This window comes from Pelophylax lessonae (genome assembly GCF_965119305.1).
Source record: "Pelophylax lessonae genome assembly, chromosome: 8".
NCBI classification, from domain to species: domain Eukaryota; kingdom Metazoa; phylum Chordata; class Amphibia; order Anura; family Ranidae; genus Pelophylax; species Pelophylax lessonae.
The window spans coordinates 271,568,768-271,591,382 of record NC_138775.1 but is presented as its reverse complement, the minus strand read 5'-3'; the positions used below and the strand labels follow the sequence as shown (position 1 = coordinate 271,591,382).

General features: G+C 43.7%; 1 protein-coding gene across 5 annotated transcripts in view; it reads left to right on the top strand.

The window, feature by feature from the left end:
* Window positions 1-22,615, top strand: part of LRRC7 (leucine rich repeat containing 7) — a 597,872-nt gene that overhangs the window by 531,762 nt on the left and 43,495 nt on the right. For all 5 annotated transcript variants that reach the window (XM_082265612.1, XM_082265611.1, XM_082265609.1 and 2 more), the window contains 2 exons: window positions 11,845-11,961; window positions 16,396-16,611. In XM_082265612.1, the coding sequence (XP_082121738.1) occupies window positions 11,845-11,961; window positions 16,396-16,611 (333 nt within the window). The remainder of the gene's footprint in view (window positions 1-11,844; window positions 11,962-16,395; window positions 16,612-22,615) is intronic.

Sequence of the window (22,615 nt, the reverse complement as noted above, 5' to 3'; positions counted from 1 at the left end):
TATGACAACTGCCCCCCTGATCCGCTCCAATGCCACCCTGCTGCCCTCCACACACATACTCATAGTTGCCAGGCAGGAGGGTGCTCACACACAGTCTAACCCCGGCTGGTAAACATCCGAGCGCACATGAAGAGCTCAGGTCTGTGTATTGCCGGGGCGGGGAACCCACAGGAGAGCAAAGATCACCTTTCCCACCGGCTCTGCCAGCAGCCGATGTTCGGGCACAGCTTGCATTTCTATTGGGTGGAACTGGAGGAGTGAATTCAGCTGGCCTCATGCCCGGCCCACCTGCTCACTCCCTTTGATAGGCATGATTTTTTTTTTTTGGGGTGGGGGGGGGGCAGCATTTGATTCTTGGACCCAGGCAGCACAATGTCTTGAGCCAGCCCTGGATGAAAGACAGACACTATATGTGGGGCCCTTGGAGTAATGTTACTTTGGATTCAAGTCTATGTCTCCCCAAGACAGTCAGACTCATAGCAGATGCTAATATCATCAGCTCAACCACCTATCTTCCACACATTGTTGATTGTGCTGATTTACTCACCTGTTATCTACTGTGGGGATGTGTTTATACTTAGGATAATGTGCATTGTTTTAGCCTTGTTGCAGTGCTGAGTTAATTAACATGTTATCCAAATACTTCACAGCCAAAAAGAGAAATTGACCGCACTCAGGAATTGATGAAAATCAAAGTGTTTAATTCCTCATCAAAAATTGATACAGACAATACATCACAGGGACATGGTGTGGTTATAAGTAAGCGATCTTCAGAATCGTGAATCGCGTAAACCAGTCGCATGTCCCTGTGATGTACTGTCTGTATCAATTTTTTGATGAGGAATTAAACACTTCGATTTTCATCAATTCCTGAGTGCGGACAATTTCTCTTTTTGGCTGTGAAGTATTTGGATGACGGATCCGACTCGCACCGGAATGCCCTGTCTCACCTGAGTGGCCTTTCTTTGTTAGTATCATTAATTAACATGTTAATGTTAGCATTGTCTGGGTGTGGATTCCCATTCACCTATTGTTTCTGTCCAGATGGCTAGATAATTAGTTCAGGTTCATTATGTTTCTGTACACAATTTCATCTGCATATGATAATGTGATCAGGCACCTGACCTGGTGGGGTAATCTGATTAGGAGGGGGATGTCCTCCTGTATGATATATATTGTGTGTGAGTTTGTTCAATAAAGGTTACAGAGCTTATACAAGCTAAGTTGTTGGCTAGCTTTGTATGTAGGGAAGCTGTAATATCTGATTCCCATGTTCAAGACTGGAGGAAACCGTATGCTGATGGAAGAACACAAGCACATTGTGCGTCGGTTCCGTTACATGGTTAACTGCCCTTTCCACTCAAAATTGGCCAATGGTGTTCCCAGACCGAATAGAGCTGTCACCTACAGTGTATTCACCTGGATACACAACAATGTATGTTATCTTAAATGTACTTACATTTTTCCGCTGACTACTCTCCTACCTTCTACCTCCTGTCTCCCTTCCTTTGGGACATCTCCTCTCTATCGAGGAGAGGTGCCACTTTTGAACTATTATTCTGTTTAATTTAGTATTGTAGTTTTGCATTCTCTTTAATTAGTAGCTATTGTGATGTTACACCTTTCGCTGTCATGTGAGATGTACATCTTCTTTACTATGGGGATGGTTTCTCTCCCCATTGCGTCTTGTTCAGTTTGTATATTTTGGAACAATTTCTCACAATAAAAATGTTGAGAAAAAAAAAAGAGACTAGAAATGGGCCGCAAAGCCTTCACCATAATGGGGCACCCCTGGCAGAATTCAAAATGAGACCATGAAGCGCCCATCAAATGCAGGTCAGCGCACACAGCCCTCAGTCTCCATCTGAATGAACAAGATTAACAAACTGAAGCATAGTAAACACAGTTTACAATGCTTTAGCTTAGGGATGCACCGATCCAACTTTTTTGGATCCGATACCGATATCTGGCGTTGTGAAATCGCCGATACCGATCCGGAGCTACACACAAAGCAAGTGGCTGCAGTACAGAGCAAAGTCGCTGCTTCATGTGTGTGGCTCCTCCATTCACAGGCGGAGTGCATCTGATATCACTCTGCCTGTGAGCCGGACCTATACAGGAAGTAGCGGCTCCCATCCCATACTACTACTGCACCTAGTAAGGGATGGCTGAGCCGTTACTCAGCAAAAAGCGGATCGGCCAGTGGATTGGTCAATGTTACTGATCCCCCGATCCATCAAAAATGGCCATATCGGCGCCGATATCCGATCCAAATATCGGATCGGTGCATCCCTACTTTATCTATGAACAGACACAGGAGCAATTAGTACCGATTACTCGCTGTGTCCATTCAGAAAAGCATCCCCCCGCAGCAGCTGATGGGGAGGGGGGAAGCTGGCAGCACTGTGGGGAGGGACAGGGGAGCACACAGGGGCTAAAGGGCAGCAGGAAACAAGTAACCTGGATAGGAGGGGCAGCGGGGGAAACATATAGAGGAACCGATGCCCTCCATTTTCCTCCTTAATGCCGGCAGGAGGGAGAGGAGGAGAAGCTGGCTTTCAGTGGCTGCAGGAGGGAAATGGAGGGCATTGGTTCTTCTATATCAGCGATGGCGAACCTTGGCACCCCAGATGTTTTAGAACTACATTTCCCATGATGCTCAACTACATTGCAGAGTGCATGAGCATCATAAGAAACGTTGTTTTAAAACATCTGGGGTGCCAAGGTTCGCCATCACTGCTCTATATGCTGCCCCCACCACCCCTCCTATCCAGGTGTAAAACCAAATATGACAGGGGAGCCACATAAGCTCCCTGAAGCATGGGGTCAGGTGGCAATTGCAACCCCTGCGACCCCCTATAATTACACATCTGTCTTGTTGAGATGTATTTGCATTGCAGGTCAAATGCTGCATTTTGTGTTTGATGCGTATGAGCAGTGGTGTGTTCAAATGCAACAAACATCGGTAGACAACCATCAACTGATGCTGGGATTGCACAGGCGGAAGAAGAGTGCAGACAAAAAAGTAGGAAATCCTCTATTGCAGAAAAAACATTTACAAAAACTGGAGCACTCAGAATCTGGTGCAGCTGTGCATGGTAGCCAATCAGCTTCTGACTTCAGCTTGTTCAAATAAGCTTTGACAAAACCTAGAAGCTGATTGGTTTTAATGCAGAGCTGCACCAGATTTTGGACTCTCCGGTTTTAGAAAATCTCCCCCAGTATGTCTCGGGGGCTTTCAATATGCAAATCCATCAGAGATCTGGTCCACCCCATGAAGATTGTGCCTAGGTATGGGTCAGCAAGGCTCGCTTTGGCATTGTGGAAGGTGGCTGTCTTGAGCTCTGACTTCAATACCCACAGTCAAGATTTGCATATTGAACATTCCTTATTTCAGGGCATCTGAGATCTTGAACTATGTAACTAAAGGTACATGTGGGCTCTCCTATGTGCCAGCATTCCACATCCGTTTTCCAGTTAAGAAACGTTATTTTTACAGTAAGTCCACTCAGTGCTGGGACAAGATCATCTAGAGCCCAGGGTGAACATGCCAAATTGAGCCCCCCCAAGATGTATAAGCATTATCTGTCAGCAAAAATCCCCTCCCCCCAAAAACCAAGTGCTAATCTCCATGCTCAGCTCAAATCTTCTCATTCCACATATGCTCCCAGCACAACCCCCCCCCCCCAAAAAAAACCCCAAAATCCTCCTCCATAGCACAATTACTCGAGCATACATCTTCTCCCTCCACTCCAAATCCCCCCTCCTAGCACAATCTCGTCTCCCCCAATCCCCCATCCTAGCACAACCACCCCCCCAAAGTTTCCCCTACTAGCACAAATGCCCCAATCATCCCTACTAGCATAAATCCCCCTTCCAAAAAATGTCCCCTCTCAGCCCCCCCCCCCCAACCATATTACATTTTCTAGCACAAGCCCCTAAATCCCCCTAATACACCACTCCAAGCACTCCTCCCCAAATTTCTCCTCCTTCTTACTTCCTACCACCCCCCAAAATTCTCCCTCCCCCCAACTGCCTTGTGGTACCCCTGAACCTCAGTGCCCAGGGCAACCTCCCCTCCTGCCCACCCCTTGTCCCGGCCCTGGGTCTACTATAACTGATAAGGATAGAACATTGTGAGCTGCCATTGCTTCTATTCTACTTCTATTCAGAGGTACATTGTTGCCACTCTGACCCTGACTATGCCACTTAGTAATCCACTGACGTGAAACAAACATGCAGGACACATCAATGGCTGTTCCAGGTCAGGTCTAGGTCAGAAACCTTTTCCACTTTAAATATCAATTTACAATCATTAGAAATCCAATGTGCCAGTGAACAATAGTGTGCGTAGCCATATATTTTATTTTCAATTTTTGCATTCATAGTCGTACTGCTAATGGCAAGTTAAACTTGTGAATTATTAATATAATAACAGGCGCACACACAAAATTTGCTCCAAATAATAATTGGTATTCCTATATAGCATTTATATAGTGTTAATATTTTGCACATTGCCTTACAAAATAAAGGGACGCGGTACAGTTACAATACATTTCAAAACTAGAGGTATCAGAGCGACCTGTTATTGAGAGCTTACATTGTTAAAGGGAGGGCCAAGTAATGCAAAAGCTAATAAATGTTACCAATGAGCTGATGGGGGAAGTAACGGTACAGTTTATTGAGGTGGAGATGGAATAGGCTTCCCTAAAGAGATGAGTTTTTATGGATCACCTAAAGGTGGACAGAGTAGGATATAGTTGGACAGATTGGGGTACGGAGTTCCGGAGAATAGAAGAGGCTCTGGAGAAGTCCTGGAGGTAAAGAATGGAGGTGGCGACTAGGTAGCTAGAGACCAGGAGGAGAAGCAAAAAGGATGGTTTGGTTAATATTTGGAGAAGAGATTGGTGAGGTAGCTCAGGGAGTTGTGGATGGCTTTGGAGGCTTTGTATGTTGTTGTTAGTATTTTGAATTTTATTTGTTGGGTGAGTGGAAACCAGTGGAGGGATCAGCAGAGAGGAGTGGCAGAAACTGAGCTGCCGGTAAAATAGATTAATCTGACAGCATCATTCATGATTGACTGAAGTAAGGGAGCTAAGTAGAGGTAGGGCAACAAGGAGGGAGTTGCAATAGTCGAGGTAAGAGATTACAAGAGAGTAAATTAGTAGCTTTGCAGTGTTGTTGGTTGAGAAGGGGCATCATTATTTGGAGATGTTATGGAGTTGGGGCAGCAAGATTTGGACAACAATTGGGCGTGGGGCTAAAATAAGAGGTCTGAGTTTAAAATGATACCTAACACCCTGGCTTGACAAGAGGGAATGTTAGTTGAGCCATTGATTTTGACAGAGATGGCAACATTATGAAGGGGGGGGGGGCAACAATTTGAGTTCAGTTTTGGAAAGATTGAGTTTGGTCTGTCATCCATAATGATTTGTAGTCTGAGTCTTTAACTAGAAATGCGATAGTCATAACTACCATGACCTGAGGTGTGCCAAAGTCATGCTGGTCAATATACCTTAAATAGGACATACTCTAAGTATACAGGTGTCGAAAATAGAAAAACGGGTGGGTGAGAACCAGAGGGAAATGGACCCATATATGCCTGCCAGAGGAGGAGGAATATATATAATCCCCCCCTAACTCCTCCTACAAGTACAGGCTTGCCAAAAGGCCCGCCTTCATACATGTCCATTAATAAATTAGTGATGTGCAAGGAGACTGGTGGGGTGAGCAGGGGAGTATATAGATAGAGTTAGCTGTTCTTAACATAGAAATGGTATTGAAAGCCATTGGAGGCCATTAGTGGACCTAGGGAGGGGGTGTGGATAGAGAACAGAAGTGGTCAGAAGCAGGGAACCTTGGGGAACCCCTACAGAAAGAGAAAGAGAGGAAGGGTAGAGTTGTAAGTGACATTGAAGGTGCAGATAGGTAAGAGGAGAACCAACAAAGAGGTCAAAGGAGTAGAGTTTTTTGAGGAACGAGTGGTTAACAGTTTCAAAGGCAGCAGAGAGATTCCAGAAAAAGAGAATGGAGTATTGGCCATTGGTTTTAGCAGTTACTAAGTTCTTATTGAGTATTAGGAGAGAAATTTCAGGGACTAATGTGCTCAAAATGCAGCATAAAGGGGACAAGAAGGTTGTTATCAATGAGGTGTTAGCTCAGGCGGTCTGTAGACTAGGCATTCTAGGAGTTTGTAGGTAAACAGTAGCAGGGAGATGGTGTTGGTTTGTTCAGGAGAGTAGGGTCCAGAAAGGGCTTTTTAAGTATGGAGGTGACCAGTGCATGTTTATGAGGGTTAGGGAAGATGCCAGAAGAGAAGAAGGGATTGAAGAGGTGAGTTAGAGAGTATAGTGTGTATATATACCATTAAAGTGGAACTATACTCACCTCTCCACCATGTTTCGATGGGAAATATCAAATAATTTGACAGACATGTGACTATTGATTTTCCAGGTGCAATTTAAAATGGCTTTTTGTGCCCACCATGGCATGAGTGCTCCAAAATGCAGATAAAACCCATCCTAGCACATCAGGGCTACATGCCGTCTATATTCTTCCAAACAGTAGTCAAGTCTACAAAGTAGCGGCTTATACCAGGTGAATATTCACTTTAAGGGCTCATGCACATGGATGCAAAAAAAGCTACTTTTAGAGGCATATGACAATTTTTATACCTCTGAACGCAGCTCTATTACAACCAATGTGTCTATGCACATTGTGGTAAAATACAGCCGACAACCTCACTGCACCAAAGTGCCCAATTGTTCTCCTGCTCTCCAAGCAGCCAGGTACAGAAGCCAAAGGACCCGGTCCACGCTCCACACAATACTCGCCACAATGAAGAAAAGGGGCCACATTCCAATGACGTCCTCAGTAAAGCTAGACAACTTTATTGATGGACAGCAGCCTTCCACCCTAGGTCTGCCCCAATAACTGATTTCGCCCATTCTAGCCTAACTCGTTTAACCTATCCAGGCTTAATCGTAGAGGATTTTTACGATTAAGCCCAGATGGGTGAACCGCTTTAGAGGGGCATATCTAGAGTGAAAGGGGGCAGTGTGTACTTTCCATCAATAAAGCTGTCTAGCTTTGATGATGTCATTGTAATGCAGTCCCTTTTCTTTGTTATGTTATGCGCATTGCGGTGCTTAGATTCATATTCTAGAGCAGCGTTCAGGGGGCCACATTCCAATGACGTCTTCTATAAAGAAAGACAGCTTTATTGATGGACAGTAGGCAGTGCATCCTTTCACCCTGCCCCAATAACGCGTTCCACCTATGGTGGGCTAACTCGTTTCACCTATCCAGACGTAATCATACAGGATCTTTACGATTAAGCCCAGATGGGTGAAAAGCATTAGAGGGGCGTATTTAGGGTGGAAGAATGCAGTGTGTGCTTTCCATCAATAAAGCTGTCTAGCTTTGATGATGTCGTAATTAGGGAGCGACCAATTATCGGCAAAGCCGATATATCGGGGGCCGATATGCTCTTTCCCCGATATATTGGAATCGGCCCCGGAGGTTACCGATATTGCCGATATTTCGGGAAAGTGCTTGTACCGGAGTGATGCCTGCAGCTAGAGGCATCACCCCGGTATCGGCGTCCATAGCCGATAGTCGGCTGTCTTGTAATGACAACCAATGCGGCTGAGAAGCCGCTCGGCTGTCATTACAAGGAGCAGGCGGGACGTCCCCCCTCCCACCCCCTTCCGTGCAGCTTGCCCAGGTCTCCCGTCCCACCGGGAGACCCGCGCAACAAGTCTGCTCGGCTGCGGAAGACCCGATCAAAGCTGCATTCGGCTCTGATCGGGTCTCCATGTAAAAACCCGGAAGTGATGTCATGACGGTCAGCCTACCAAGAAATCTGCACCACTGCAAACAACGTACACACCGGAGTCATCTTGATTTCTTCTCTGTCTCTATCAAACATTGTTACCCGCATAAGAGCTTAGGTGTTCATTTATTAAGTATACTAAGAAGGAGAAATAATTGACCTTATAAAAATTACCGAGTCGGCAACAGCACCGCATGACAGCACGAATAACGTAGCTGAGATTTGTGAATGATTCAGAGTGACACTGGGATTCATTTTCATAGATAATTCTTGGAAAATATGATAATGTGATTCCACGCGTCTATATTTAGGCCTGCACTGGGAGAAGTTATTTTTTAATCGCTGGTCGCAGAGAGACGTCTTTAGACGCAGAACGTTTTTCATGTTTAGCATTCGGCGGCGGGAACCTTTCTAGCACAATTGGCCTCTAGTCATAGTGTGTTGCATGGCATAGGGGATCATACCCAGCATGTGATAGCAATCAAATTCCATCCGCCATATTTCTAGTGCAGGCTACAAAATGAACATGTTGTCTTGGCTGGTATGGGCAGCTCCAGTGTTTTTCAGTCGGCACAGTTTTTTTTTTTTGGAAAATGAGACTAAAGCCTGGTTCACAGCTATGCAGGTTGCAGTTTGCATATTCCAGATGCGTTTTGTGTTTTTCAATACATGTTTTTGAACTATTGAAGTCTATGAAACCAAAAACCAGAAAAAAGTCCCTGGCCTTTTCCATAAAATGCACAGATGTGAACGTGACCAATAGGAAACCATGTTAAATGGACTGTAGTGTGTTTCTGCAAAACTGAAAATACACTAATAAATGCATAGGTGTGAACAAGGCCTTAAAGCGGAGTCCCACCCAAATGTGGAACTTCCGCTCATTTGCTTCCTCCGCCCCTTCGGTGCCACATTTGGCACCTTTCAGGGGAGAGGGGGGAATGGGTACCTGTTTTTGACAGGTACCCTTCCCCAATTCCGGAAACGGCGCCGCGGCAAAGTGAGGTCCCCTCCTTCTGCCCTCCGCCGTCGAGCCAATCTGAATTTTGCAGCGCGCTTAGCGCATGCACAGTAGGGACCCGCCCGTGAAGCTGCAAGGCTTCACTGCAGGGTTCCCTGGCCGGCAATGGCGCAGGGAGCACCCAACAGCCAATGGAAACATCAGCTGCGGTGCCGACATTGCTGGACTCCAGGACAGGTAAGTGTCCTAATATTAAAAGTCAGCAGCTACAGTATGTTTAGCTGCTGACTTTTAATTTTTGGAGGGGGGGTGGAACACCGCTTTAAAGTGGAACTAAACAAATTGACTGGTTTCCCCAAACAGTTACATTCAAGTCATGCCATGAATGAAAGTTGCTTGTGTTTTCAACAGAACTGGCAAGCTGTCAAATGATTGGTGTCATGCCTGATCACATGTGCACCGCTATGGCAACTACAAATCAAACAAAGGCTAAAATGGCAGCTTCCTTGGCTCCAAAGTTTTTAGTACAAGGCCCACATCATATCCTACAAATATTCGCCGGTCGAAAAAAAGCAGTTTTCTGAATGAACAAATCAATATTAAATGAATTAATATGTTTTAGATGAAGTTTTTCTTTCATCGGTATGATTTTTTTAACCTCCCTGGCGGTATGATTATGTCAGGAATTATGTACCAAAAGCGGTACAATTTTTTTCATGGAAATTTGGTGTTATATATTATAGGCCTACAATTCTTAGTAATTACTGACTTAAACCTGACCAAAACAAGAGTCTAGTAGACATCCCAGATGTGATAAATTTGAAACACATATATACACACACACATATATATATATATATAATATATAACGCATGAATTATAATCGAATCAATAATATAATTTTATTATATAATATATATAATAAAATTATATTATTGATTAGATTATAATTCATGCGTTATATATTATATATATATATATATATATATATATATATATATGTGTGTGTGCCCCAGTTGGGGCCTGTGACAGGAGTCACTTTGGCTGGGGGGCTTGTGGAACCCAGATTACTTTAGAGAGATCAAGAAACTCCTTGTCCAGCTTCCCTGGCCCCTCTTATGTGTAAGTCACCCTGTGTCTATTTGACCAAGAACCCCAGTCGGGTCTGCACTAATCAGACTTGCTGTACAACCACACCGCATTTTGTGTTACCCCTGTTATCCTGGGTTCTATGTGTGTCGTTTGTGTTGAAAGAATGAAGGGTCTCTTTAACTTAAGACAATAATATTTCTGAACAATATCCCTCAAGAAATATATAAAGATAAACAATTAGACTTTTCAAATTGTTTGAATACTGTTGGAGACTCTCCTAGACCTTTGCTAGATAGTGAGGTGGGGTGGGGTTTGTTATTGGTAAGTGCCTGTATCCCATTGTTCTATTGTTTCTGTCTGCCTTAAGATCAATCTATTATGGGATGTATATGTGTATGTGGATTGGCTGCTAAGGGGAGGGTTGTCCCACAGTGTATATCTCTTTGTGCCTGTGTTTGAATAAACAGTTCTTATTCTGGAAGGTTCCTTAACTTGTACAAGCTAAGTTGTCGGCTAGCTTTGTATGGGGGCGACTAGGATTTGATATCTATGTTCACGACTGGGAGGAAGCCGTATACTGACGAAAGTCCACAAGTACAGTGTGGGTTGAAGTTCCGTTACAGGGTCCCTTCTTACATTAGGGTCCATATCAGAGTCCCCTCTTACATCAGGGTCCCCATTGGAGTCACCATCAGAGTCCTCCTTACATCTGAGTTCCCATTAGAGCCCCCTTACATCAGAGTTCACGTCAATTCCCCCTTACTCCAGGGTCTTTCCTTACATCAGAGTCCTTATCAGATACCAATCTTACATCAGGGAGCTGGCTTTGGCCATAATTTGGGGACCAATGCTGTAAAGCATAGAAGGGTTTGGTTCTGTTTAAGTTCTCTATACACTGCAATCTATTGATTCTCCTATCCACGCTAAACAGTGTGGATAGACAAATCCCCGCGCCCAGCTGTATTATTATGAAAGCCAGTATCCGGATATGATTGGATGCTGAGCTGCCGTTAAGTCAACAATATTCCACCCGACTCCTTCGATTTTAAAATATAACTGAAGGTAATTTTTTTTTCATTTTGGATAAAGTATCCAAAGTGGGGGAAATAACAGGACTAGTGTCCTGATTGAAAGGTTTGCCATCTTTTATTGTACTGGTGGCCTCTCAAAATTTTAGATTTTCTTTGACTTTTAATGCTAATTGGTCGCCAATACCTAGAGAGGGTGAATCATTTCCTTAGCGCAGACACAGAAAGAAATAAAAACGTAATCCCTTCCCACGCTATCCAAAACAAAAAAACAAAAAAAGCTTGGATTCAGTTATACTTTGGGAATTAAAAATATTGGGTGGTCCTTTTAGGGCCATCTACAACTCGAAATTCGGTTAGTTCATAAGGAACCATCCGAAATTTGCGTTGAGTATTGCCAGCTTTATTCATTAAAGAAATACAACACCGACCCTTCAAGCCGGCTAAAATTCAAACTCCTGCCTGGGATCTTTATTGATTTCGCAGTTAAAAGTTATTTACGTGTTTCATAAAGCGCCAACATGCTTCAGATTGCTTGTACATGAAATAATTGACGTTATGACAGAGGAGCCTACAGTCCTCCTTATTGCAGTCAATTGCATAACTAATCCACAGTCCACTAAAAAGCCAACACATTCCTGGTGACCCTCCTCAATACTCGGACTAGAAATCTAATGTTATGGTGAGATTGCTCTAGCATCTGGCTTAGAAACCAAAATATGGAAACCCGTTGGCTTGGTAATGTACATCTTATCAATAAACTAACTTTATTACTTGGACTTTGCCATCCATCTGGAGCTCTCTTCCTTCTATATTTCATATATCAGGCACATTTTGTGACCTTGTGTGAAATAATTCTGATATTCAGGTTTATGATGCATTTTTTTTAGAGTAACTAATCACCTTTTTTGTCTTTGTTTCAAAACATACAGACTCCATCTCAGCAGAGTAACATTCTGGATAACGGGCAAGAAGATTTATCTCTCAGCCAATGGAATCCTTACCCACTGGGTCGACGTGATGTTCCTCCTGAAACTGTCGCTAAGAAGGTAAATGATGGGCCATGACTCAAACTATAAACCCATTATAAGGCACCATAAACAAAGGGCCAATTTACTGTCCTTCAGACTTTAGGGGGGCTGGATTGTGGCTATTGGTAGTAGAAAAGGTCCAGGCGACAGTGGGAAAAAACATTGCCCCATCGTTGGTGTGAGTGGTAGGAATTGTGCCCCATCATTGGTGTGAGTGGGAGGAATTGTATGCCATAATTGGGTTCATTGGAGGAATTGAGTTCCATCACTGGTGTCATTGGGCCCTATTGTTGGTGTCATTGGGAGGAATTATGTCCCATCATTGGAGTCATTGGGAGGAAATGTGTCTCGTCATTGGTCTCATTGAGGGGAATTGTGTCCCGTCATTGATGGCATTGGGAGGAATTGTGTCCCATCATTGGTGTCATTGAGAGAAATTTTGCCCCATAATTGCTGTCTATGGGCCCCTTCATTGATGCCAGTGAGGAGAATTATGCCCCATTGTTAGTATCAGTGGATGAAATAGTTCCCCAAAGGGCAGATAAAAGCAATATGTCCCATTGCTAGTATCAGTGGATGAAATAGTTCCCCAAAGGGCAAATAAAAGCAAGCAAAGGGTCCCATCTGGTCACGGTATGGAGACCAATGCCATAGACCTATAAACCTTTATAAAATGAAAATGTATAAAAAAAATACCTGTCAACAATCCCTGATAATCAGGTACGGCCTGAAGAGTTGGAAATATATTCTTGGAAATGGTTTTTACTGGAATTGTCCATAGTTATCAATTAATTGTAACAGGGGACTAATGTGGTCTGTGTCCTAGCAACCAATGAAGCAAATTTGTACTCAATAATAAAATTAACACACAAACATAGAAAACATAATTTTTAACGAAAATAAGATCAATATTAAAAATAGGCACAATTTCAAGGAAACAAAAATATCGTGATACTGGTTCGATGTCAAGATATACTCCCATCCCATAACATGTCTAAAGCTATCAAGTTGCTAGCATTATGTGATGACCCAATCAATCATTAAAAAAACATTTAAAATATATAAAGTTTATTGTACAAAAGTTAAAAACACACATGAATGTCCCGTATACCAAATAGGTTGACCTATATGTTCCACATAATTGAAGACTCACAATATAGCTAGTTGCATTTTGAATAATAAAACATCATCAGGAGCATTTGTGAATAAGATTTAGAAAATATTGTGGCACATAATTTTATAACAAAGACATAAACGTGCATATATACTTTCATTAGTACAGATATATGTCTTCAAACCTATGTGGTCAAAACTCAATCCTTAATACAACATTACATATGGTAGCTCCAAGAGAGGAACAATCTTTTCTAGGCCTTATTCACAAATACCCCTGTTGAAGATATTTAAATAATTTGAAACGCGTTGAGAATAATTCTTGCATGAGTTTCCATTATTGTGGAACATATAGGTCAACCTTTTTGTTATATCGGACATTCTTGTATATTTTTAACTTTGGTACAATAAGCTTCATAAATGTTATATGTTTTTGATTGATTGATGGTGTCATCACATATATGCCATTTAAAATGCCCTGCTACAATTAATTGACACTTTGGACATGCTATGGGATGTGGGCATATTTTGACATAGAACTAGTATTAAGATATATTTGTTTTCCTGAAATTGGGCCTAATTTTAAAATTGATCCTGTTTTCATAAGAAAATATGTTTTCAGGAATATACACCCCATTCTTTGTTGTGTGTTAATTTTATTATTGTGTACACATTTGCTTGATTGATTGCTAGGACACAGACCCCTTATCAGCTGCTATGACACAGACCACTTCATTGGTTGCTAGGACACAGACAACTACATCGGTTGCTAGGACACAGACCACTACATTGGTTGCTAGGACACAGACCACTACATTGGTTGCTAGGACACAGACCACTTCATTCTTTGCTAGGACACAGGCTACTTCAACAGTTGCTAGGACACAGACCACTTCATTGTTTGCTAGGACAGAGGCCACTTCATTGGTTTCTAGGACACAGACCACTACATTGGTTGCTAGGACACAGACCACTTCATTGTTTGCTAGGACACAGGCTACTTCAACAGTTGCTAGGACACAGACCACTTCATTGTTTGCTAGGACAGAGGCCACTTCATTGGTTGCTAGGACACAGACAACTACATTGGTTGCTAGGACACAGACCACTACATTGGTTGCTAGGACACAGACCACTACATTGGTTGCTAGGACACAGACCACTTCATTGTTTGCTAGGACACAGGCTACTTCAACAGTTGCTAGGACACAGACCACTTCATTGTTTGCTAGGACAGAGGCCACTTCATTGGTTTCTAGGACACAGACCACTACATTGGTTGCTAGGACACAGACCACTTCATTGTTTGCTAGGACACAGACCACTTCATTGGTTGCTAGGACACAGATCGCTTCATTGTTTGCTAGGACACAGACCACTTCATTGGTTGCTAGGACACAGATCACTTCATTGTTTGCTAGGACACAGACCACTTCATTGGTTGCTAGGACACAGACCCCTTCATCAGTTGCTAGGAAACAGGCTACTTCAACAGTTGCTAGGACACAGACCACTTAATTGGTTGCTAGGACAGAGGGCATTTCATTTGTTGCTAGGACACAGACCATTTCATTGGTTTCTAGGACACAGATCACTTCATTGTTTGCTAGGACACAGACCACGTCATTGGTTGCTAGGACACAGGCTACTTCAACAGTTGCTAGGACACAGACCACTTAATTGGTTGCTAGGACACAGACCACTTAATTGGATGCTAGGACACAGATCACTTCATTGTTTGCTAGGACATAGACCACTTCATTGGTTGCTAGGACGCAGACCACTTCATCAGTTGCTAGGAAACAGGCTACTTCAACAGTTGCTAGAACACAGACCACTTAATTGGTTGCTAGAACAGAGGCCATTTCATCGGTTGCTAGGACACAGACCATTTCATTGGTTGCTAGGACACAGACCACTTCATTGTTTGCTAGGACACAGATCACTTCATTGTTTGCTAGGACACAGACCACTTCATTGGTTGCTAGGACACAGGCTACTTCAACAGTTGCTAGGACACAGACCACTTAATTGGTTGCTAGGACAGAGGCCACTTCATTGGTTGCTAGGACTCAGACCACTACATTGGGTGCTAGGACACAGACCACTTCATTGTTTGCTAGGACACATACCATTTAATTGTTTGCTAGGACACAGACCACTTCATTGGTTGCTAGGACACAGACCACTTCATTGGTTGCTAGGACACAGACCACTTCATTGGTTGCTAGGACACAGATCACTTCATCAGTTTCTAGGACACAGGCTACTTCAACAGTTGCTAGGACACAGACCACTTAATTGGTTGCTAGGACACAGACCACTTTATTGGTTGCTAGGACACAGACCACTTCTTCGGTTGCTAGGACACAAACCACTTCATTGGTTGCTAGGACACAGGGTACTTCATTGGTTGCTAGGACACAGACCACTTCATTGGTTGCTAGAACATAGAGCACTGCATTGGTTGCTAGGATGCAGGCTGCTAGAATCTTAGCAACTGATGATGAGAGGCTGAACAGTGACAGTAGGCAGAGCCTGATGGGAATGCTGGTAGAATATGTCTGTTGTGTTTGTGTGTATTAATAATATTTTAATCAAAATTATCGTTTTGATATCATTAGGGAGACCTATAAAATCAGTAGCACCATTTTTTTTTTTTTACTGGTCCTGTGCCTACAGAAAATATATGGTTTGAGGGGTGGGGTCTTTTACAAAGTAAAAAATGGGGAAAAGAAGTGAAAAACTAGCCACCTGAGATTAAAAGTGGAGCGCATGGCCCAGCAACAAAAGGGTTAATGGGGGGGGGGGGGAATGGGGAAACCCTGGTGCACTGTCTGAGTTGGAAAAGCTGGAATTTTGCTTTAATTTTTTTGGCTTGTACATGCCTTCCTGGAGCTGTTAAAGAATCTATTTCTTTCTTTACTCTATTTTTTGGTTCCTCTCCAAAGCCTGGCACTGTGTATTTCTGCAGCCAATGGACCCCCTTCTGTTGCAAACTAGAAATACAGAGCTGACCTTCTTTTCCAGGAAGTTAAAAGCAACTTTATTGTACCAGGAGACTGGACACTCCTTCTAGCTGAACTCTACTGACGCATTTCACCATCTACAGAGCCGAAACTGCAATAGGTGGCGAAACGCGTTGGAGGGGCAGTTGGGTTGCAACTCCTATATGTGCACCGTTATAATAAAATTGTTTTTATCTTTGTGGAAGAGGTGTGCGACTACTTCTTTCTAGTTTGGAGCAAAATCATCTTCTGGTCAAATAGCTGAGATGTTGTAATGATCATTTCTTTTAAGCTTTCAGAACTTTTGCCTAACAGCTTGCATTACCCACAGGCAGGTAGCCATATCCAGACACTGATGGGATCCCAGAGCCTGCAGCACAGATCCAGGGAGCAGCCGCACTACGATGGTGGGATGAACAAAGTGACAATCCAGCAGTATCAATCCCCGCTGCCTATCCAGATCCCAGCTGCGCAGAGAGGACCCCAGTCTGGACGCTGCTTAATCCAAACGAAAGGGCAGAGAAGCATGGACGGGTATCCGGAGCAGGTATAAAGGGAACCTATCAGAATAGCAACATAGATTATTTCATTGTTACCTGTAAGCTGTGATCATTGTATCATCAATAAAAGTGGACCTACCCAGTTTGCCCGAAAATAAGCCCTACTCCGAAAATAAGACCTAGCGTAATTTCTGGGGATGGCTGCAATAGAAGCCCTAACCCTAAAATAAACCCTAGTTAAAGTCCTTGTAAAAACATTTAATCTGTTTTGGAAAAAGATCATATAATGTGCAGTGTGTCTCCTTTTGTAACTTTTTGTGGAAAATAACTTATTTACAGCGCCGCTGGGCGCTCATGTGACCTGCCGGAGATCTTCTCCTCTCCTCCCTCTGCAGCGCGAGGAGCAGGCTGACGTTAGCAGGCTCTTGGCCCCTTCCTCTGCAGTATTCGGAGCATGGAAGAAGAGCGTCAGCGGGTCACGTGAGCGCCCAGCGGCTCTGTAAAAAAGGTATTTTTCACAATAAGTTACTACAATAAGAGACACACTGCACATTATATAATCTTTTTACAAAACGGATTACATAATTTTACAATGACTTTAACCACTTCTGGACCGGAAGATTTTCCCCCTTAATGACCAGGCCATATTTTGCGATTCGGCACTGCGTTACTTTAACGGACAATTGTGCGGTTGTGCGATGCTGTAACTAAATAAAATGAATGTCCTTTTTTTCCCACAAATAGTGCTTTCTTTTGGTGTTATTTGATCACCTGTGCGATTTTTATTTTTTGCACTATAAACAAAAAAATATCGACAATTCTGGAAAAAAAAACTGTATTTTTCACATTCTGCTATATGAGATTCTCAAAAAAAAAATTTAAAAATCTAATTTTTTTAACATTTTAGGCCAATTTGTTTTCTGCTACATATTTTTGGTAAAAAAATCGCAATAGGCGTATTTTGATTGGATTGCGCAAAAGTTATCGCGTCTACTAACTACGGGAAAGATTTATGTAATTTTTATTGGTTTTTTTTTTTTTTACTAGTAATGGCGGCGATCTGCAATTTTTTAGTGGGACTACGACATTGCGGCGGACAGATCGGACCCCTAACCGACATTTTTTGACACTTTTGGGGGGACCAGTGACATCAGTGCTAAAAAAATATGCACTTTTACTGTAATAATGACACTGGCAGGGAAGGGGGTTAACATTGTGGGTGATCAATGGGTTAAATGTGAGCCTAAGGGAGTGATTCTAACTGTGGGGGGGGGGGGGCGTGGTTCGTGAAATTATCATAGAGACCTGTGATCCTATATAGAAGGATCACAGGGGCTCTGTGATCATTCCAGGGAGAAGAACGGTCAGCTGTGTTTACTCTCTCAGCGGGGAGCGATTGCGGGTGTCAGGCAGCAATCGGAGCCACCTGACACGTGCATCGGCTTCCCCGCGATGCATACTAGCTCATTATGCCTTTGTCTTTCAGGGTTTATTTATTTCTTTTTTGGGGAGGGTTTACTTCCTTTTAAAGTGTTATTAAACCTAAAAAAATGTTTTTTTACCTTAATGCATTGTTTGCATTAAGTTTTCAATTTCCCTGTGCCCCCTTCATCTGTGTTAAGAGTAAGAGAGGGAAGAATAGATTAGCGCCCTGCAGGGCTGCATCTTTCCCCCCCCACTTCCTCTTCACACAGCATTCAAGAAGCGGCAGTAGCCATTGGCTCTTGCTGCTGTCAATCAAATGGAGTGAATAGGAAGTGGGGGGGCAGGCCTAAGTCCCGCTGTGTAAGTCTATGGAGCGCGGCTCCATAGACACACAGGTCGGGAGTACGCAGACCACGCAAGCAGCTGGCTATGGTGGAGGTAAGAAGATGATGAGGAGCCGCTGGGGACCCCAGAAGAGAAGGATCGGGCCACTCTGTGCAATACCACTGCACAGAGCAGGTGAGTATAACATGTTTGTTATTTTAAGTTAAAAAAAAAGTTATGACTTTAGTAACACATTCCCCTTTGGGTGATCTCATGTACACTGTGCAGGGATTTTAACAAATTTTTTTGCAGATTCCTACCTTTTGTTATTCTGAAGAAATAGCTGTTTGTTTGCCTGTGTCCATGTACAAAGTGAATCTGTATGGGAATGACTTTATAATGATCAATCAGCTGCTGCACCTGCAGAGTTCTAATGAGGAAGGTGGCAGGGTCTATACTAGGGCTGAACGATAGTCGATGTGATATCGACTATCGTTCTGCGGGCATGGGCGATATTCATATGGCCGAAGACACGATATTTAGCATTAGCATTAGGCAGGGAGAAGTCGGGACTCGGGGGGAGGAATCACAGTGCTGGTAGCCGATCGGAACTTCGCCCCTCCAGCCCGATGCAATCCAGCCTTCTCAGCTCTGCCTCTGGTCTCCAGCCGACCATTACTCCGCCCTGCTCCACCCATTGTCTCTCCATTGAATCTATTTACAAAACATTACAGCCTGATCCCGCCCCCGTGCGCGCCCCCGATGCAGCCAGGAGAGACAATGGGCGGTGCAGGGCGGAGTAATGGTCGGCTGGAGACTAGAGGCAGAGCTGGGAGAGCTGGATTGCATCGGGCTGGAGGGGCGGAGTTCCAAGCACAGCCGAAAGCATGGGGAAACCGATATCGACACAACACCGCACACGGCGGAACACTAACACAAGCTGCACATTGTTGTGCACGTGCGGACAGCCCGGATCATGGAAGACACCGGACTGGGGGGCCCCCGACCCTACCGCACACGTTACCCAGGTGACCACTGTTTACATGGCAAAGGGGAGGAGCCGCACATAACATGCAGATACTCAGTGGGCGTCATACCTTGTGCCTGCTTCGGGCCCACAGCTCCTCCGTCTCCGCAGGTGAGGATCACAGGAGGTCACCGGCGGCTACTCCTACCACCACTGTGAGTCCCGACTGCACTGTCCGTGTCTTCTGCATTCCACCCAGTTCAATATCGCAATATATATTGTTTAAAACCAAATATCTCAATGTACTTTTTCTCTCAATATCGTGCAGCCCTAGTCTATACCCCTTTGGATGTGATTTCCTATTGAGAATATGACACCAAAAATGACATTTTTGTTGCAGGAGATGCTCAAATCTGACTTGTATCTTAGTGCAGACTTCTAGGAAAATCATAAGCCAAACACATAAGCAGGAAATTACATTCTGTATACTATCTGTGTAAAGAACACCTCCAGGTTGTCACATTTCATTTTACAGAAAATTACAGCGCTGCAGATTAAAAAGGAAAGGTCTTTTTTTTTTTAAACATTCAATTACAATATGACTTGAGTTGTAATTGTATATGCTATATTATCATTTTTTTTAATTGCTTGATTTTTTTCCCACAAAACTGGAGTAACTCTTTAATCTTGTTCAATTAGGCTTTGGCAATAAATCCTGGAAGCTGATTGGTTTCTGTGCAGAGTTGCTCGAGATTCTGCACTCTCCAGTTTTAGTAAATAAACCCCACTGCCATTACGCTGCCACTTCCCACGGTCCCTCTGAAAATACAAGTTTCCTGACTTTAATGCTTCGGCTTCAGCTTGATTCTGAGTCAATGACGCCGTAGTAGCCTTTTCCATGCCAGCATGCTGCCGAGTGGAATCTTTGCTATTTGTGTGGAAGCAGTGGTTTCCCTGTAGAGGTCCAACATGCTTACTGCAGAGTTAGACAAGGGCTGGCCATACATGATGCAATTTTCCTTTAGATATACCAAAACCATATAATATAACAGGAACCCTCAAATTACGGCCCTCCAGTTGATGCGGAACTACACATCTTATATGGCATTTTAAAACTCTGACATTCAGACATGACTAGACATGATGGGAATTGTAGTTCCTGAACAACTGGAGGACCATAGTTTGAAGACCCCTGCAATATAAGGTCAAACACTTTCATTTTGTATGCAATCAGGCAGGCCATTGCACTACATAGTTAAAGGTAAATCTAAAGGAAATTGAAAAAGGAAATTTGATAATGTATGGCAGGCCTTTAAGTTGTTGTAAAGTCAGAAGGTTTTTTATCTTAATGCATTCTATGCATTAAGATAAAAAGCCTTCTGTGTGCAGCAGCCCCCCTTACCTGAGCCCATCCCTATCCAGCGATGTCCGGGACTCTCCCTCCTGATTGGCTGAGACACAGCAGCGGCGCCACTGGCTCCCGCTGCTGTCAATCAAAATTAGTTAGCCAATCAGGAGAGAGAGGGGGTGGGGCCGAACTGCAGCTCCGTGTCTGAATGGACACACAGAACTGCAGCTTGGCTCAGGTGCCCCCATAGCAAGCTGCTTGCTATGGGGGCACTTGGCAGGGGAGAGGAGCCAGGAGCGTTGACGGGGGACCCGAGAAGAGGAGGATCCGGCCTGCTCTGTGCAAAACCAACTGCACAGAGGAAGGAAATATAACATAATTGTTATATTTAAAGAAAAAAAACGAGACTTTACAATCACTTTAAAGCTCAGTAATTAGCAATGCTAAAGCCCCTTGCTGATTGGAGAGCTCTTGCTCCGATTCAGCAGGGATTTTGTCCTACCTTTGCAGATAGGCTATTGCTCAAGGGTCCTCTTTGCAACATGTTGGTAGGGGACAGGCTTTCCTACTCTGGCTGTGGCTACTTTCCAAAAAAATGAACTGTAAGTTTAGGTTCACACTGAGGGTGGGTTTGAAATCGTGCTTTTAGTTTGGCATTTTCAGTCCGACTTCGGGGGGCGATTTGACAGACATCTGTGTGTGTGTTTCTGCAAAATTGTCTATTGAAATCGCCCCCAGAAGTCACCGAAAGTAGTGCAGAAACTACTTTAGGGAATCGGTGCGGTGGCGCAAAGTTGGCGTCGCACCAATTCAGACTGTCCTTTTGCCGGCAATAGGCTCCGATTTGACATACGATTTGACATGTCAAATGGGCCCAATGTGAACGTGGGCTCAGACTTTGTGCACCTTTTGTTTTGATTCACCTGGAATAAATTTAGCTGAGTTAAACTTAAAGTTCAGTTGGGCTTTAAGATTTTTTTTCCCCCGCCTGCCTTTAATCCTGGAGGCCTGGTGACTCTTCCTGCAGAGCGAAGAGCGCGCCGACGAGGCCTCTACTGTAATCACACATTTTATCAGAGCCATAAATCAGACAGACCCTGGACACACTTACATTACAGGAGACTGAGCCAAGCTGCCATTTCTGCTTTATTGCTTACTGATAAAATTACAGAAAATGCAATAAAATTGACAGCTTTATGTGGATATATATACCTTCATATCTTTTTTATTTCACTGAAATGATCCATCAGGGCTAGGACCCTGGAGTGGGGGGGGGGGGGGGGATATTTTTGTTTTCAGCGACAGATGTTCTTTTTTTAAAATCAATGCTGTTAGAGTTTTGATAATTTGTTTAAATTATGTTCTGGTGGAGATTTACTGTTGATGAGGGCCAAAAGTGACAATTGTTCTAATACTAATAACAATGTAAACAACTAATATTGAGCTAATCAGTTTTGCCCGATTTAATGTCCCTGTGCCAAGTACTAAACTTCCTTAGTAGGGCCAGGGCTGAAGGCTAGAAATCCTGGGGCCCCATACAGCCTACCTGACAGGGCCCCCCCTCCACCGAAAATATCAAAATTATATTATCACCCCCTCCCCCAATCCCTCTTCCTAGCAGAAATCCCTCCCAATCACCCCTCACAGCGCAACCCCCCAAATCCCTCCACAAATTCACAACCGCATCCCCGTGCAGGGGTCAGGAATATGTTCAGGAGAATGCTAGATACAGAATGCAGGGTTCTGGAGTGCATTATGCACAGGGTTCAGGAGAGTGCTAGATAGGGAGTAGTGCCTTACTAAGCTGACCAAGATTTTCCATAGATGCAAATGTTAGACAGGGAGCAGTGCCATACCAAGTTGACCAAGATTCTCCATTGAGGTCAATGTTAAAAATCGGGAGTAGTGCTATACCAAGGTGACCAAGATTCTCCATTGAGGCCAATGTTAAAAATCGGGAGTGATGACCAAGATTCTCCATTGAGGC